At 43.3% G+C, this 17,127-nt stretch overlaps 1 protein-coding gene across 1 annotated transcript; it reads right to left on the reverse strand.

Annotated features, from left to right (window-relative positions):
* Window positions 1–915: 915 nt before the first annotated feature.
* Window positions 916–10,807, reverse strand: LOC136542340 (NAD-dependent malic enzyme 62 kDa isoform, mitochondrial). Its single transcript, XM_066534726.1, has 19 exons — window positions 10,487–10,807; window positions 10,265–10,361; window positions 9,634–9,752; window positions 9,243–9,410; window positions 8,904–9,032; window positions 8,406–8,466; window positions 8,040–8,143; window positions 7,858–7,941; window positions 7,521–7,627; window positions 7,198–7,309; window positions 6,747–6,860; window positions 6,122–6,187; window positions 2,229–2,301; window positions 2,061–2,147; window positions 1,911–1,965; window positions 1,746–1,817; window positions 1,578–1,640; window positions 1,388–1,502; window positions 916–1,301 (listed from the first exon to the last, which is right to left on the reverse strand). Exons 1-19 carry the CDS (start codon window positions 10,652–10,654, stop codon window positions 1,227–1,229), a joined length of 1,869 nt encoding a protein of 622 aa, XP_066390823.1. The 5' UTR covers window positions 10,655–10,807; the 3' UTR covers window positions 916–1,226.
* Between the last annotated feature and the right edge of the window lie 6,320 nt (window positions 10,808–17,127).

Consider the following 17,127-nt stretch of genomic DNA (forward strand, 5'->3'; position numbering starts at 1 on the left):
AGAACAGTTCATTAGGCATTTGTTATAAGTAGGAAACACTTTTGTTAATGAAACATTAGCCAAAGATTTAGAGTTAATCTCTCTTGTTCCTGGCGCTCTAGCGCTCTCGTTCCCTCGCTCCAGCCCTAAGCCCTCGGCGCCGAGCACGGCGCCGCCAGTTCGCCGCCGGCCGTTCAAGCCTAGGCCTTCCACCTCGCACTCATATTCCCTACATAGCAACCCACGTTCCAACAGTCTCGTTGTTTATGAAGTTGCCCATGCTCCATGCCATGTTTGAAGGGTTTGCTTTTCAATTTTGACATTTACAATTGATGAACAAACTTACCAAAGCCTTTGGTTTGAGGAATGATACCGTTCTAAATAGGAGGGTACATCATGAGTTTGTCCCGTAAAATTTTTTTGTACGATTGTTTTATTCTTTATGTTAATACTAATCATGCATACTAAGAGATTGAATTCATTCCATTCTCCAAACAGAAAAATGAGTGGAATGTGAGAATGAGAAGGGTATGGGAAACACCCCATATCATGCAATTCAGTTTTTTTTTTTTTGTCTGGCTAATGTGTTAACAACATTTTTTTGCCAGGCTGTAGGACTTGCTCCCAATTTGTGCATATAGATCATGCAAGTCATAGAGCTCATTAAGCACGGATGAGCCATATAGCTGGTGTATTCTTCTCATCTCATCTTCTCAAATCTCAGCAAAAAAAAACTAAGTAAAAATCTTCTCGAATATCAATAGCAAAAAAACATAAGTAACTTCATCCTCTCTAACCTCAACAACAACAAATAAAAACTCACAACTGATATTTCAGATGAAACAAATAAATTGTAAGGAAAGAGATAACCATCAAACGATTTTGGCAAGCAAGTAGCCAGAACAGATTTCCTCTGGCAAATTTATGGCCTTGTCATTGGTCTGTGTTCAAAGTTACACACAGGATTTTAACATCTGAGAAAGAGTGGAGTGGAGTTCCAGTAGTGGTACAGCTGATATTTTAGATGGGAAATGTTCAGCACGATAGAGTACGTCAGGAACTGTAGCCCATATTATTGGCCCAATAGGGCCTCGTGTCCTAAATTCAATTAAAAGTGAGGTCGATGAACAATGAAAGCTGCTTGCTTATAAGTAACGTACATACACTTCTGGAGTACCTTCCAGAACGCAGCCTAAAGTATATCATACATGATCATTGAACATATGCAAAATAGCAAATAGAGCAATCTAGTCCTTCTTGTATATTATTGTTGGATAGACAGGACTCCACATGTTCGTCTTGACATATTCAATAGTTTCTTCCTGCATCACCATGACTTCAGGGTTAAAAAAAAAGGCCATAATAAGACTATAACATAATTTGCTTGGGAAATGAAGAGAATAACCACCTCACTGAGTCGTGCAAGCTCATGTGCATCCATGTCACGGTATCCCTCAGCTAGATCCTCTGCTACTGCCTCCCTCACAACTGCTGCTGCCACCTCCTTAGTGATGTCACGTATTCTGCATGTAGGACATATTAGAATAGAAGGCATATCATACAACACAAACAGGAAGATCAAATTAGAATTATAAAACCTGGAGATTGGAGGATAAATTATCCCTTCGAGAACCTCCTCCTCTTTCATGTATGAAGCCAAACTACAGAAAAAATGACACAGTAAATTTTACAGTTAAAGATGTAAGTAATAGCCCAATTGTGTATTTGTGTTAAAAGGTTTAATAGTAAGAGGTCAAGGGAGTCACCGTTCTGCTGCAGCCTGCAGCATTCCATCAGAGATAACCCGAGCACCAGACAGAAGGGTTCCAAGCCCTATTCTGCACAGCAAAGAAGCCAAAAATGAAACCAGTCATAAGAACAAAACCCGATTGCATAGTGCATAATGATAATGATAATGATAATTATCTAACCCAGGAAAGAGGTACATATTGTTCCCTTGATTGGAGTGGCCAATCTTCCCATCACCTGTAAGATGCATTAATGGCTGAGAGTCAACATATGAAAAATTGATATCCTACCTATAAATATGAGTTACAAGGACTATGAATCGAAAGAGGTACCAAGATCCACATCATGAAATGGGCTCCCACTAGCAAAGATGACCTTTTCACCTAGAATTGAAAATGCTTCCCCAGGTGTACACTCAGCTACAAAATGGAATGAGTACATAATTAGATAAGAGATGCAGCAAATAATGAACATCAGATGAAAAATTACACGGCACAAACCGTTCTTAGTTGGATTGGACATTGCAAAAATTGCTGGCCTCGAAGAGGATGAATCTTTTAGTGCCTCTAGAACCTGATGGTACAAGTACCCCATTATGAGCATGCACTTCAATATCTTGTAGCTTTTCAAAGTCAAAAAACAGTGAGTACAATGGCCAAAATAGATGCAATCCACTTGTCATTTGCAGGAAGCCTTTGAAAATTAGTACAAATGCAACTAGTGCTATAGCTCATATGTATTATTTGACAAAGTAAGGTGCACTCTAGTATCCTAAACTCATACACAAATAAATCGCTAGATCTCTGAACTCGAGAACTGCATATTTCAGTTGTAAAACTTGCTTAACCATGTGAGAGCAGGCTCGGATCTGACTTAAGTGCAAATGTTTGGTGAAGCTAAACTTTGAATACATGTTTGATCAGTAATAGCAAAGGGAAGGTAGTAGATTTTTTTGAAAATACACAAATATTTCTCAAGATACAAACTTACAAAGACATCAGTTTTCCATTGACCTTACTTTAGTATCATATTGTCCAGAACCAAAAGGAGAACATACTTGTAGCATGGTGGTAAGTCCTGCAGCTGTGAGGCTATTAACAAGGGCCCGAGCAGCGCCCAACAAGGCTCACCCCGCACCAACTCCCACCTCCTCCCTCCTCTCCTCCCCTCCTCTCCCTCATGACGAGCTCAGAAATTTCAGCGAGAAGGATGGCCGGCAGCGAGCTAGATGACCGGCGTCCCGCCGGATCCATGCCCCTTGGGTCCGGATCCGGTGACCCCTACTCCGGATCTGTCGCGCCCGGGCGGCGCGCCGTTAGATCGGTGCGCAGATGCAGCCGACGACGTGGCCGAGATGCAGCGTGCGAGTTGGCCGAGATCCGTCCAGGTAGCAGTGCGCACTCGCGGGAGTGGGCAAGTCGCGGTCATGGCATGCAGCAGAACGTCATGGTTCTGGACTTCTGGTGGTGCCTGAGGGCGCACGGGCCGTGCGGCTGGGCAACGACGCGACCAACCGGCAGCAGCTTACTAGCACGGTGCATGTCCTACTCCATCACCTTCAGCACAGCGCGCACCTGCGCCCAGGCCGTGCAGGTGAACGTGTCGCTCGCCCCGGAGTCCCGCGACCTCACCATCCAGACCGTGTACACCAGCAGCGGAAGGTCACGGGTCCGACTCGGAGTGCTGCCGAGTCTGCCTCAGATAGATCCGGCGGCCCCGCCCCGGATCCGGTGCCGACGAGGCCGACGGGCGCGGCGGTGTCCGCTTCCGGTGGCCGCACTCCACGGGCCCCTCGACAGCGAGCGGTGGCTGCCAAACTGCATGGCCGGGCCATGGCTGGCCAGTCTAGCGGCCGGCTACTGGCCCGCCGCTGCCACGGCTGGATCTGGGCCTGCGCGTCTATTCCAGCCTCGCGACACTGCGGCAGCAGAATGGGCGGCGGCGCTGTCCCAGGTGTGCCCTACCGCGGCAGCTCGTGAAGGTCATCAGCGAGTACCTGGGCGTGGAGCCGGCGCTGCCGTACCTGAGCCGATCAGGCGCACCTCCATGGCCGTCCCGTGATCCCGTCATCCTCCGCGACGTCAAGTCGGCGAACTTCCTCATCAACACTAGAGTGTGGCCTGTTGCAGCTGCCGGTGGTGGCTGGCCAAGTCCGGCGTGCTAGGTTGGTATGGAATCTGGGTGAAAGCCTTATCCGGCTTTGCTATGGTCCGGCGACGATGGCGCACGTGGCGTCATGCCCCTCCCTGGAGGCGTTGTTGAAGATTCTGCTACTGCTACCTGCTTGACAGTGCTGCGTCTCTGGGTGAAAGACCCCCTTGCTTCGTCTACGACGGTGGCGTCTGTGGATGTCACTTTCCTTGTTGAAGGCATCGTTACCTGTGGCCATCTATGTCCCCGACGCCAATTTGAGCTCTCCCTGTCCTCTCCACCCCCCTCCTATCCCTTTCCTTTCTTGGTGTGTACCTCCCTGCTCCTTGCTCCCCTCTTGGGTGAGACTGGCCCTGGCTGTCGGTCGTTGCCCATTTTTCGACAAGTGTCCTCCTCTGGCGTCTCTGCTCCGTCAGCGCTCTCCTTGATAGTGCCAGAAAATCTAATGTCAGGTGGTGTTTCCACCGCTGCCGCCATTCCCCTCCAAGGTTTCCTCCCCATGGACGGCGTTGAATGGTGGTACGTGGGCCCGGAAGTGCTGTAGGTGTCACCATCAGTTTCAAGGGAGGTCGCCGTGTCCGGTGATCTTGGGCTTGCGTGTCCGTCACCACTCTTAGTCCCCATTCCGCTGGTTGGTCCTCAGATGGAGGGTGGCAGTGAAGCGGCGTAGCTACGAGGAGTGGTGCAGGGCACAATGGCCACGGCGAAACCGGCGAGTATGCTGTTCGGCGGTGGCGCAAATCGACGATCGGTTGGCGTCATTCGGCTTGTGTCTAGGATTACCCTTGTTGTTGTGTTGTTGTTGTTTATGTTTATGTTAAGTGTTGTTGTTGTAGTCCCTCTCTCTCCCTCTTTCATGTACTTCTTTGACCTTCAAGGGTCGACCCCCTGTATTAGGTGCTTTGCACCCTTCCACCCACCGGCTTGCCAGGATCTGTGGAATGAAAATCAGGTGGGGATCGGTTTGATCCACCCCCCCACCCCACCCCTTAGTTTGACCTCAAAAAAAAACATGCTGACAGCAGTGCCCATACAGGTAAGAGCTGGATTCTGGTTAACTTTTCTAGGCCTTTCAAGCAAACACCTTTGGGATGTCTCTCCCCTTGGATTGAGTGTTTTTTCTTACTTGAATATCATGTAGCCAGACAAATAGTTTAGATCAAGCTAAAGACATTATACGATATCTAATTTTCAATATTGGTATGAGTTGGACCTTTGTTGACCCGATCACTTATACAAGTTGAGGGACCTAAAATGTGCAGCTCTGTAGCTTACCGACTTATTTAGGAACCTACATTGTGATTTACTCTATTTAAAAAAATTGTAGCAACTGTACAGAAAATGATTCATTCAATTCTCTCCAAATATTATGTGGATTTGCTAACTTGCTTTCTATGTTTCAACACCATGCAAAAAATGTGGTGAGACTCCAGTTAGGCCTGCACTTCAGACAGATGGAGATCTATGGGCAATGAGGACTTATGCTTGCATATAGTAGCTTAATTTGGACTTCATCCAATTGGCTGACGGCTTTGTATAATACACATAGCTGGGCACTAAGAATAGATGGAAAAGGCAACTTTCTGCAGATTTGGTTATGTTTGTGATCTTGTAATTTAAAGTTAACTTTTGAGCCAGCGGCTCTTAACTGGAGATCCCCCATCATTCCCTTATTCCGTCCAATAAGGCAACGAGGTAAAGAAAAATCAGCAAGGCCTAATTTCACTACTAGGTCATGTTAGTGGTTTGGTACTTGTGGAAACATAGTCATGGTTTTGTCTTTGAAGGGAGGAATCATAACATTCCTCAGTTTGTCCAGGGTATTCAGCAGGAATCCTCTCTGTGGCGCTCTGCCGATGCCATTGAGTTGGAGTCCCTTTGGTCTTGAGTCTTAGTTATTGGTCTAGGGTTGCTTGCATCGCTCCAGTTGGCGAGGATGTTTTTCCTTTTTTGAGTTGTGTGAGTGTGGGGTGTAAGGTGTATGTTAGGCCCTGATGGGGTTTGTTTTCTTTTTGCACCTTTCCCTTCTTCTTGATATAATAACAGGCAGCTCTACTGCCGGTTCAAGGAAAAAAGTCAGTAGTGCTCTCCCCTACTTATCTTATAAAAATGAAGTTGCAATAAGGAAACCAGTAGAAGGGTGAAAAAAGTAACTGCACAGTAAGCATGAATTAATATTAATACTATAGCATTAGAGTAAATGCTTTGGAATAAGCAGAAAGTAACATGCAACTATTCTTACCTCCTTCGAGAACAAACCACCAACAGCAGATAATCCAAGTATGACATCAGGCTTCACCTTTTTAACCTGCACAACATACAAGGTACCATACCAGATGTTCAGATTCATAAGCTGAAGTCCAGTTTGTTAAGTCATTTTTTAATGTTAAATATACATACATAAGCTGATAATTGTAATATTCCATAAATGCTAATCTTGAAAAGAAAATCTAAAAACATGTCAGACCAGAAAAAACAGAAATAACTGAAAACCCCAAGTTGGGTGGGGTTTAATGATCTGAGTCAGTCTAACACCACATGAAATGGCCTTAGCTCTAGACCACAGATAAACTGTGTTAAAAGTCATGAGGCGTCATTTTGTATGCGGTGCTGCATCACAACAGTCAGCAATGAATGCTCCTTAGTATTTGCTGTGGAGGGGGACTTTTCAAACCTAAATTCATACTTGGTCTCTTTGGAAAAGAGCATGACTCAATAAAGAGTGCAGTAATGAACCGGGTCCATATTAGAAATTTATTTTGGGAATACATATTCCTTCACAAAGTGTGGTAGTTCATCCTTTAAAAATTAGTAACCTCACAATGCATCATGCTTATAAAAGCACCATGTACAAGATTAGACAGTACCACTTCAACTAAGCTTGCCCCCTCACTTAGGCCCTGGTGAGCAAGCTCACTCTTTCTCCTAGCAAAAGGCCGTGCATCTGGATCGATATCTTCTCGGTCTTCTGTTATTAGGCCCTACACAAGGGAAAATGCAAATCAGGTTATGAGTTCATAAAGGTACAGAAAATTAGTATGTCAAAAACTTAGCAAAAACAAAGACAACTTTACATTTTGAATGATTGGGCACAGCTAATCAATTCTTATAGAGCAAGAGGCACTCTCAATGACACGACATGATAAATACAACAGTGGTGGTCCATTTAAATTTCTTAGAGCATGTGACTTCCCAAGCCTTTCTTTCTAATTAAGATTACCATTCCAAATACAAGTGGTGAAGGAGTGGATAGTATAAAATAATAGGCAACCCTGCAAATGTATGAATCGTTAAATGGTTCTTGGTTATCCAACTTACATGGGCATCAACTATCCAGAATTGACTCCTCGCACTCTCAAAAGCAACCTCATTGTTTCCCAACATTCTTGCCATGGTTCTGCTTGCAGCATTCACCACTCCAATACCAGCACTGTAGAGAATGAAATAATGTAGAGGTAATATTTCTTTTTGAACAGCAGTGTTAACATTACTCATATTTCCAAGATTCTTTCTGAAGTGAATATGGTAACTGCTAAGTTATCAGAAAAATAAACACAGAGTTGCTGTGAACCACTTAGCATGTTATCTAATTTTAAACCAAGTGAGAAAAAAAAGGATTGAAGACAGAGAGCGTTCCGGACCTGCCAGCGCCAGCAACAACAATCCTTTGCTTTGGGAAATCTATCATTGGCCTCCCTTGTGCCCGTACAGCTCCTAAAAGGCCTGCTATTGCGACACCAGCAGTTCCCTTTGTATACACATAGTCATTTCAAGAGCAACACATTGACCCTTCTAGATAACAATGGAAGATACTAACTAGAGTACTTTAACCAGATGTCAAAGGTCAAAACCTCAAGCTCTATTTCACTTCTAAAAGCTTGGTATAATATTGTGCAATGATATCACCAAAAACTAGGGGCTATTGGCACAAACATGACGGCAAATCTTAGGAACAAATTTGCAGAAATTAGGACTGACCTGAACATCATCATTAAACATGCGATATGTCTTTCTGTAACGCTGCAACAACCTAAAGGCCCATTTACTTTGGAAATCTTCAAACTAGAAAAATACAAGATAAGTATTGTGATATGGTTCGGGATAAAGCCTCACGTAACGAAAATGTTAATGAAATGAAGCATAGAATGTCAAAATAGCACCTGTACGATAACATTAGGCCAGCGAGTAAAAACAGCTTCCATGAATTCATCAATAACTGAGACATATTCATCTCCCTCAAGACGGTGCTCTTGTAGCCCAAGATCTGTATGATAAGGAATTCAGAAAAACTAGAATAACATGACATTTTTTCTTGATATCTTGCTAAGTATCAAGTGTATCTAATTTGAACAGGTGCCACTATATGTGTTAGAAAACATGGATATCTACGGCACTTGCTACATGATCTTCTCCTTTACAGTTAGAAAGTGGCCATAATGTGAAATAAAAACTAGGTGCTTGATATGACAAATATGTGAAAACAAAACTAGGTGTTTGATAGATAAATAAATACTGCAAGATCTTACAAAGAGGGTCCTTAAGGAGCTTCTCATTGTTCGTTCCGACATCAATCATAACAGGAAGAACCTAGGGGAAAAAAAGTAAGAAAGCAATCAAAGACACGAAAGACAACTATCTATTTGTCCACATGAAAACCAATAGTAAGCAAGTCAAGAAATAACAGTAGGTTACTTGAGAGTTCCGTTTTAGATAACACTAGTGTACTATACAAGCTATTATCGTTTCATTAAGAACATGGTTCCCAATATAGAAAAATCCACTCAGATGTCAAATAGGTCTTTGATGAATATCTTCCATGGGCATAATTCTTTGAAAAAAAATTAAATTATCAAATTTACTCCAAACCAAAGCAACGAAAGAACAATTCCAATCTTTGAAGTGTTATATCACAAGAATAATTTTATTGGGCTGCAAAAAATGGCCAATTTATTGTGGAACTGAAAATAAGATGGGAAAGAGGAGAAGAATCGGAAATTAGAGTCCTAAAGAACCATTCAAAATACCCTTTGAGGATTTATTCCAGCAGCAGCAACATATAAATCCAATTTTCCTATAGCAATGCCAATACCATGCACCCCGAGATCACCAAGGCCCAATATCCTGCTTCCGTCAGTCACCACTATCATGTCAACCTGAAACAGATTGACCAAATAACCATTTTTCATTTAATTCGAATTGTAAAAAAGTTCTTCAGCAAATGTTTGCCCTTTTAGATCTCCAAAATGCAAAGGACCGAAAGGTATATCTCAACACAACTGTACTATACCTAAGGTAATGGAATAGCTCAACTATAGAAGACAATTAGTATGTGGACGCTGGGCAAGCACTGAACTGACCCATACCTGATCAGCTGGCCAATTGTATACCATGGACATCATCTCCCCACGATCTTCTGCACTAAAGTACATTCCCCTAGGCCGTCGAAACAAACCACTGTAGTTTTGGCAAACAAGCCCGACGGTTGGTGTGTAAACGATAGGCGCATACTCCTCAATGTTATCTATTAGTACCTATTTAAAAATGAGACAATGTAAGGCAACCATTTTGGAAACAGAACTCAACGAGTACTCAATCAGTTATGTTTGATATTGCAAAGGCAATAAAGTTAACACAGAAGGTGCATAATCACACATTGGGGGTGTAAACCAAAGATATTGTTCCTTAACAGAACATGCAACATCAACAAGAATAAGGATGTGCCTAGATGAATGTCCAGACTGTGAAGGTACACACCTTGTAGTACATCGTTTCATTTCTGTCATGCAATCTGTTAAGGATGCGCCATTTTGCCAATGGATAAGTATCAGATGGCCCATCTTTAACGTATCTTTGAAGCCGTTTCAGATCAAGCACTGTAACCAAAGTATAAATTGGAATTTAAAAAAAAAAAAAAGTAAATATGCAGAATACAGTTACAGTCTATTTCAGTAATAATGCTTTTCCCAAATGGCTTACATAGTTACTGTAAAGTGTAAACCCAGCTAGAATACCACCCATCAGTGATGCATCTCCTCTAGGCTCTAACTCTAGCTGTGGATAGGAAGAATGTGCAACTTCCGCACTTAAGCTTTCCATAAATATGTCATATTACTTGATTGTAAACTTTTAGGGAAGCTTTTCTGTTTGTCCATAGCTTCTAAAGATATTCCTAATGCTAACCATGCTAACCAATTGGAGCATTAGCTGAACTAAGCCCCAGGGGACGATCTGACACCAACACCGCCAAACACCACATTCGTCGAAAACCATTCCACACTACAGCGGCCGATCCAATTAGATCCGCAGGGCGATTCATGCAGCAAGTAGCAAACCCCAAAAGCCATAGTAAGCAATGAAGCGTCTCGTCAGGACGGGGCACACGTACTGAATCTGTCGATCTGCTGCTGCGAGGAGACGACGTTGGGCGGGAGCAGGCCACGGAGGCCGAGGCGGTCCCTCTCGGTCATCGAGAACGCCGTGCCCTGCAGCACAGCAGCAGCCAGCAGCGTCAGAAGCTCAGAACCCCCAAGAGCGCGAACTAGACAGGGAGCACCACCGCCCGCCCGCCCGCCCGCGAGCACCCGGACGGAACAGAACCGAGGCGTACCCGGTTGAACCAGGGGTCGTGGAGGATGTCGGGGCCGCGCTTGTGGAGGACGACGGGGCGGTGGCACTCCGCCGTCACGTACTCCCGCGGGTGCTGGGAGAGGAGGGGCAGGCGGGGCAGGCGGTCCGGGGCGAGGGATCGCCGGAGATTCCGCGAGATGGACGCCATCCCCGCGCCGGCTCCTGTTTCTCGGGGAGGCTTCGGGCGCTGGCGTCAGTGGGTATCGGCGTACGGGGGAGTGGAGACGTTCTTCCCTGTAGTGCCGACGATGCTTTTTTTTGCCCGAATTATTCTCCAGCGCGTGGGAGGGCGACGCGGGGCCCCGGGGCCGGACGCCAGAGGCTTTGCTGGTCGTGGCTGAGGCTGACTGGCTGCCTGCCCGGATTGGTTCGTTGACGCTGGGCTGCCGACGAGAAGGACCGAAGGATCGAAGATCTGCCCGCGTCCGCACTTGTTCGTACGAACGACTTTCGGCCGGTCAGGCGCGCGCGCTGAAGCACAAAATGGTCAGACGCAGACCTATCGATTTGTTTGTGAAAAGAACAAAGTTCGCCTTGATCCAAGTGAAACGCGTGAATTTTTTTTTAAATTATAGAGTAGATGTTCACAACACACACGTATACTCACCCTTATGAACATACGTACGCAAACCTACTTCTATGAGCATCTCCGAAAGGCTGAGCCGGCAGATCTCGAGATTCACGAAGTCACCACAGGCGCCTCGCTGTCGACGGAGACGTCGTCTACCACCGAAAGCATAGTACCGTTAAATTCTAAAATAAATATAGAAAATACGAGCACCCGTACTAAGTCGAGGACTTGAATTTTCTACTACACGCTTTGTAACAAACATGTCCCCGACGATTTGATGTGCGCCGTTCATGCCAATAATAATGAAATGACTGTTTTTTTTTGTTGGATTTTAGTTAGACTTAGTCTAACTTTAACAAAATAAATTTCATGAGTCATAATAAATGCTAGTGCAATAAAATAGTAATCTTATAAAAAATTGACAAGAGATTGAATCAATTTAAATATATTGCCCATTATGTGGTGTACTTTGAGTTTAAGAAAGACAAAAATCAAGCCATATGTCCACGCGTGCACCGTGATATAAACGAGCTCGAATGCTAGACCATGACATGAGTGGTGAAACATTGCAGGGAATGGTGAGAGTGAGGCACGACAGATTGAGACGGGAGAGGAGTAAGTGACGAAGAGAGGAGGGGAGAGCAAGAGATGGAAGGAAGAAAATTATTGCTTTTAATATTGTAGACATAGATCATATCTAAGTAACGGTGAATAGAAGAGGGTACACTGCTTGTTGGTGCACAAATCTATACACAGGGGGGTTAACTTGTGACGTTTTGTTGAGCTAAGAGGCTAAGAGCTATGCTTTTTTTGTATAATCCGTACAAAAAAAAGTATGTGAAGGCCTATGTAAGGGAAAGTCAAGATAGTGGATTGAGAAAAACGGTTGGAAGAGACCTAGTTTGAGTTTGATCTTTGGTGGTCGCTCACAACTTTTCTAGCAAAACGTAATTCCTTTCTCAAAAGGAGTCGAACTTGGGGCAAAAAATATTGGTGTCTTCACTTCAATTTGATTAATTTGAGTTCTTGCTTTGATTTATGTTTCACACTGTAACATCCCAGATGTTTAGCACTTAATAAAACTTTACTCATGATCATTATCATGCATAATCATCAAGCATCATGGCATCAATGCATTTCATTTGTTGCATATACCTTGTATATGTTGTATTTGAGTGGTGTTATGATTTCATGAAATGTTACGATAACATCGAATTAGGGTGTTGTTTTGTCATGGAGCAAAGATTTATTAAACCATTACAAATTAAGTGAATTTGAATTCTTTATTTAATTCAATGAATAGTGAACGTTCATTTGAATTTGTACTTTCTAAACCAATTGGAATTTGGGTTTGAACCTTAAAGCAAAGTTGTTGGTCTTTTTATTTTGAACAAGTTTGCTTAAAAGATCTAGTTGAGATTCTGAATGGATTGGGAGAATTTTTAAAGAAGAGAAAAACTGTCTTGAGCTACAGTAACCTACCGTGTGCTTCTTCTCCTCTCCTCTCTCTGCTCATCGACGCCGCCGTGTCCTCTCGGTGTCTTCATGAGCCAGGCCGTGCAAGCCACTCATTTGCCAGCCCGAGCTACCCCTAGCCAAGTTAGAATGCTCTTCTCTTCTTAAGACACCAGAGCCGGTCGACGTTGCCGCTGGTTCTTCCTTGTTCCACTCGACCACCGTCGAGCAGTTCCTTCGTCGGTCGAATTCACCTCAATCGAGCAGTCTCAAGCCAATTCCTCTTCCCATTAGCTTTGCCTGCTCCTTGCGCTACTCCCTCACCCATATACGCTACTGCTATCGGCTAAAATTGCCCGAGCGCTCGAATTTCGTCGCGGCCGAGCCGCCATGGCCGTCGAGCTCCATCTCGACGTGGCCAGCCGTCTCGGGCTAAGTTCTTGCTCTTCTCTTTGTTGTTTCGTACTCCCCTTGGCACCAAAAAGTTGTAATGCTTACTTGTTGATCGTTTAAACCACAGTGTTCGCCAAAACGCCGTCGCGACGTCGGTGCGGGCCGCCATGAACGCCGCCGTCGTCGGTAGGGAGCTCCAGCGCGTCTCGGCTTCAATCAGTTGGCCTTTTAGGTCGCGGTGAGCTTCCTCGTGCCTAAACTATCTCTAGCTTGATCAATTTTGGACCATAGTGGCCGCTTCGTCTTCACGCCGCCACGGTCGGCCATGTCCGCCGCCTGTTGCTGTGGTCAGCTGTCCAGAGCCACTGCAAGCCACGCCAAGTTCATCAGTGGGTGCGGCCGAGTACTGTGATGCTCGTGCGTCGCCACCCCATCGTCGCTCCTGCCCTCATGGCCAGCAATGGCTGCCGGCTTGTCTTCCCCACGCTGTCCAGCTCGGTGGGGAAGAAGATGGGGTGTCGAGAAAATAAGAATATAGGCAGGGTGCTAAGTGAAAAGGCTCAGACTCATTTGAATAGTGTCAAATAGTGTTGAAGTACTGCGGCTTAATTCTAAAATAAACCGAGGGCTTTTCTGCAAAGTGACCAAGCCAGGTTGAGGAAGGCCGCACTGGGCCGGCCAGCTCACGTTGTTAGGCCGAGTTGGGCCAAATAGGACCCGAGGCCTGTTTTCCTTTTAATTTGTGTTTTGTTAATTTAATAAATATGCTAATTTTGTTTAATTCAAAAGTAAATAATGGGATGAGATAAAATCATGAAAATTTTTGTGTGACCTCTCTGAGATGTAAACTATTTAGGAAAAATATTAAATGATACTTTTTAGTACATTTTGAATGTGATAAAAATTGCTCAAATTAATTAATAAATGGGTTTCCATGAATTTTCTAGGCTTAAATAATTATCCAAAAATTATGAAAATGGTTTTGCCACTTAGTTATCATGTGATGAGTCTTCACAAAAATTTTGAGCTCATTTGAAGAAAGTTGATTTATTTCATAATTATTAATTAGTTATTAATTAATAAAAACAAATAGTAAACCCTAATGATTTAGGTTTTGTTTGAATTTGGGATTGAGTGATGACCATGGGTCATTAGCATATAATGATCCTTGGCAATTAAAGTAAGTATTTGAGTTTATGAAAAGATTTAGTTAGTTATAGGTTTGCAACTGTACCGCAAAGGAAAGTTGTATTCAAGTTATTAACTTTTGCATCCATCGTCAAGCATCATGTTTTATATCGCGCATTATATTAAACATGGCATTGTTACTATGTATAGTGAATGAAAGTGAGAACGTAGTAGTCAACTAAGTTGTTGAGGAAGTTAATCCACCTGTTGAGGTCAGGTTTGATATCTATGGAACATCTCCGGAACCTTACTTTTTCGACAATCAAGGCAAGCCCCGAATGCATTTAAACCTACCTTGTGTTTTATAAATTCATATCGCTTTTGCTTTTAAATACTGCATTAAGTGATTAGGAGTTGAGTGAAAACCTAATTGGTGCATTACCAACCTTGTTTTTCCATATCAATCTTGTTATCCATTTCAATCCGAGAATGTTTAATTATGCTTAGCCATGCTTAGAACGATAAAAGTCGGGTGATTATCAGTCACCTGTGAGATATAAATGGTTTCTAGGATACGACTGGTTATTTATGTTATCATGAGATATGAGCATGTGGAGTAATAAATCTAGACCGGGCGGACTCGGTGTATAAGAGCTACAAGACATGGATGTCTTATGAGCGAATTCTTTCCTTCTGTGTTGATTAAGAACCGTCCGTTGTTGAATTGCATGAGGTGAGACTTTGTAGTACTAGCCACATACTTCGGTAAGCCTTAACTCGACTATTCTATTACGAGAATGGCTACTCGCGCACTGGAAGTGGAGAGATGGCAAGAGTAGCGTGTACCCACGTGGTAATGGGCTGAATTGGTGGAGTACTATATTCTCGGGTGGCACGAACCTATTCTTGTTTTAGAGGATCTAAGGATAGGTTGGTATATGTAGGTCAGGGACCTGCATATGTCATATGATTGGGAATCCCCAGCTGGGTTATAATCGGTTTGAATCATCGTTGCTCCTCGGTTATAGAGACTCAACTCACTGTTCATCATCGTAGTTAATAAATGAAACTTGAGGAAGTTTTGAGAAAGAGTTTGATATGAAGTTTATGATCTCATTACGGATCATGACAGATTCATATATGGTCTTATGAAGAATTAAATGTTGAAAGAAAGAATCTTTTTAAAGAGCTTTTACGCAAAAGAACCTTGTTTATTGCTAAAGCCTTACCTTAAATCCCTAAGCCTGCATTTCTGAGTCTTGTCAGTTTTTATTCCGGTTAAGTCTTATTGAGTACTTTTGTACTTAGGGTTCATTAACCCTTGTTGCAGGTGAGTCTCATGAGCAGGTCTGCTTTGGACCGTGTTGCATGACTGTTTTTCAAATCGAAGATGATAAGTAAATATGTGGTCCTTGGGCAGGGCACTTTCTTTGTGTGTTATGTTTATGTTACTAATGCCACTCCACTACTATAGTTTATAATAATAATCGTACTTAGTTTGTGAAACAACTATTTTGTAACTAAGTTATTGTAAGACTTTCGCTATTTTACTCTGATGTATATTAATGAATAAACTGTTGTAATACTGCAATGACTCTGTAATGGATCCTACTCGAAAAAATCATGGATGGTTCGGGCTTCTCCGAGGACACCCGACAGTCTTCTTAAGTTATCGGGAACATATGCATAGTCATCAGAGGTCATTGGATAGTGACAGGTGCATATGGGTCCTATAATTTAGGAGGTTCTGCCACACACACTCGATCTATTTGCTTGTACATGTAAAAAAATATTGGTGTCTTCACTTCAATTTGATTAATTTGAGTTCTTGCTTTGATTTATGTTTCACACTCGATCTATTTGCTTGTACATGTCTATGAGTGCAAGTGCTTTTGTGGGCTTGCTAGTAGATATCTCCAAACCTATATGTCTAGTTTTAGTTAGAGCTTGAACTCTCTAGGCATAGTTCTATCTCAAGTTATTTTATCAATGCGGAACTTCCAAACGTCTGGAACTTGACTAATCCTTTTATATCTCAGTCCTTTTAGTTATTACAGGTGGTTCATGCCTTCATGGGAAGACTTAACTGGAACTGCATGGGCATAGTTTAATTTCTCTTTTTGCTCTATTGTGTCATATTATCATAGTCGCAGTTAGACCTCGCAATATGTGTGAATTACTAATTCCCTCCGTGACTTTGAATTTTAGAACATGACCTATTCGCCCTACTTCTCCTGTAAGCAACCTTCATTCTTCCAAGCTTAGACTTTATAAGCTATACCAAACAGGGCCTTTTACTCCTAGTTTAGAGAGAAAATGATCCAACACACCAAAGTACACGAGCTTCTTTAACTAAAATGGTCTTAAGATCAAGCTATCGTCTTCTTTATTTGATCTTCAACTATATTCCCTATTTCTTATATTCTTCTTATAAAAACAAACTATTTTTTTTTATAAAATTATGTGCATTTTTCTAACAATTCATGCATTCTATATACGGACTTGCTAGCGGCCTGACGTTCCACGCACGCAAGACAACCCATGCCCACCTTTTTCACGCGCCCACCACGTGGGACCCCATACTGCTTCCCACCCCTACCATCGCCCTCGCTCTATTTCGCCCGAAGACTGTCACGCCCGCACATGGGGAACCCATGTGGGTCCCAGTCACCTGCCCCACCTATGGATGCACGCCGTGGAGGCGTCTGCCGGCCTCAGCCCCCCTGTAGGGTCGAGATGGTGGACTAGAGGAGAGGTGAATAGTCATTTCTAAAATAAATTACGCCGGCTAACCGAAACAAATACGAAATTAAAAGTATCAGTCTACCCAAGACTATACCCCTCTATCTAAGTTATCAAGCACCTTAAAAGATCCTAATTAGGCAACAAAGGTGTCGGGCCAGCTAGAGATCGCCTAAACATTTCTAGTAGCAAGGTCACACAAACTCATGCAACTAGTACTTTGACAACCGAGGGAGCTCCTACACAAACTAGTAAGCAAAAGCTCAAAGCTCCTAAACTCACTAGCAATACTCAACAACAAGGCTACACAAGCCAAATTAGAGAGCGCAAGT

The sequence above is a fragment of the Miscanthus floridulus genome, chromosome 3 (genome assembly GCF_019320115.1).
Source record: "Miscanthus floridulus cultivar M001 chromosome 3, ASM1932011v1, whole genome shotgun sequence".
Lineage (NCBI taxonomy): Eukaryota > Viridiplantae > Streptophyta > Magnoliopsida > Poales > Poaceae > Miscanthus > Miscanthus floridulus.

Bases quoted from the DNA above. Each gene is read 5' to 3' on its own strand.
- LOC136542340 (XM_066534726.1), bottom strand. From the start codon at position 10,654: ATGGCGTCCATCTCGCGGAATCTCCGGCGATCCCTCGCCCCGGACCGC. The intron at 8,467-8,903 runs GTATTTTGAATG...TTTTTCCCCTAG, and splicing joins CTGGAATAAATCCTCAAAGG to GTTCTTCCTGTTATGATTGA. The intron at 1,503-1,577 runs GTTTTATAATTC...TCCTACATGCAG, and splicing joins ATTTATCCTCCAATCTCCAG to AATACGTGACATCACTAAGG.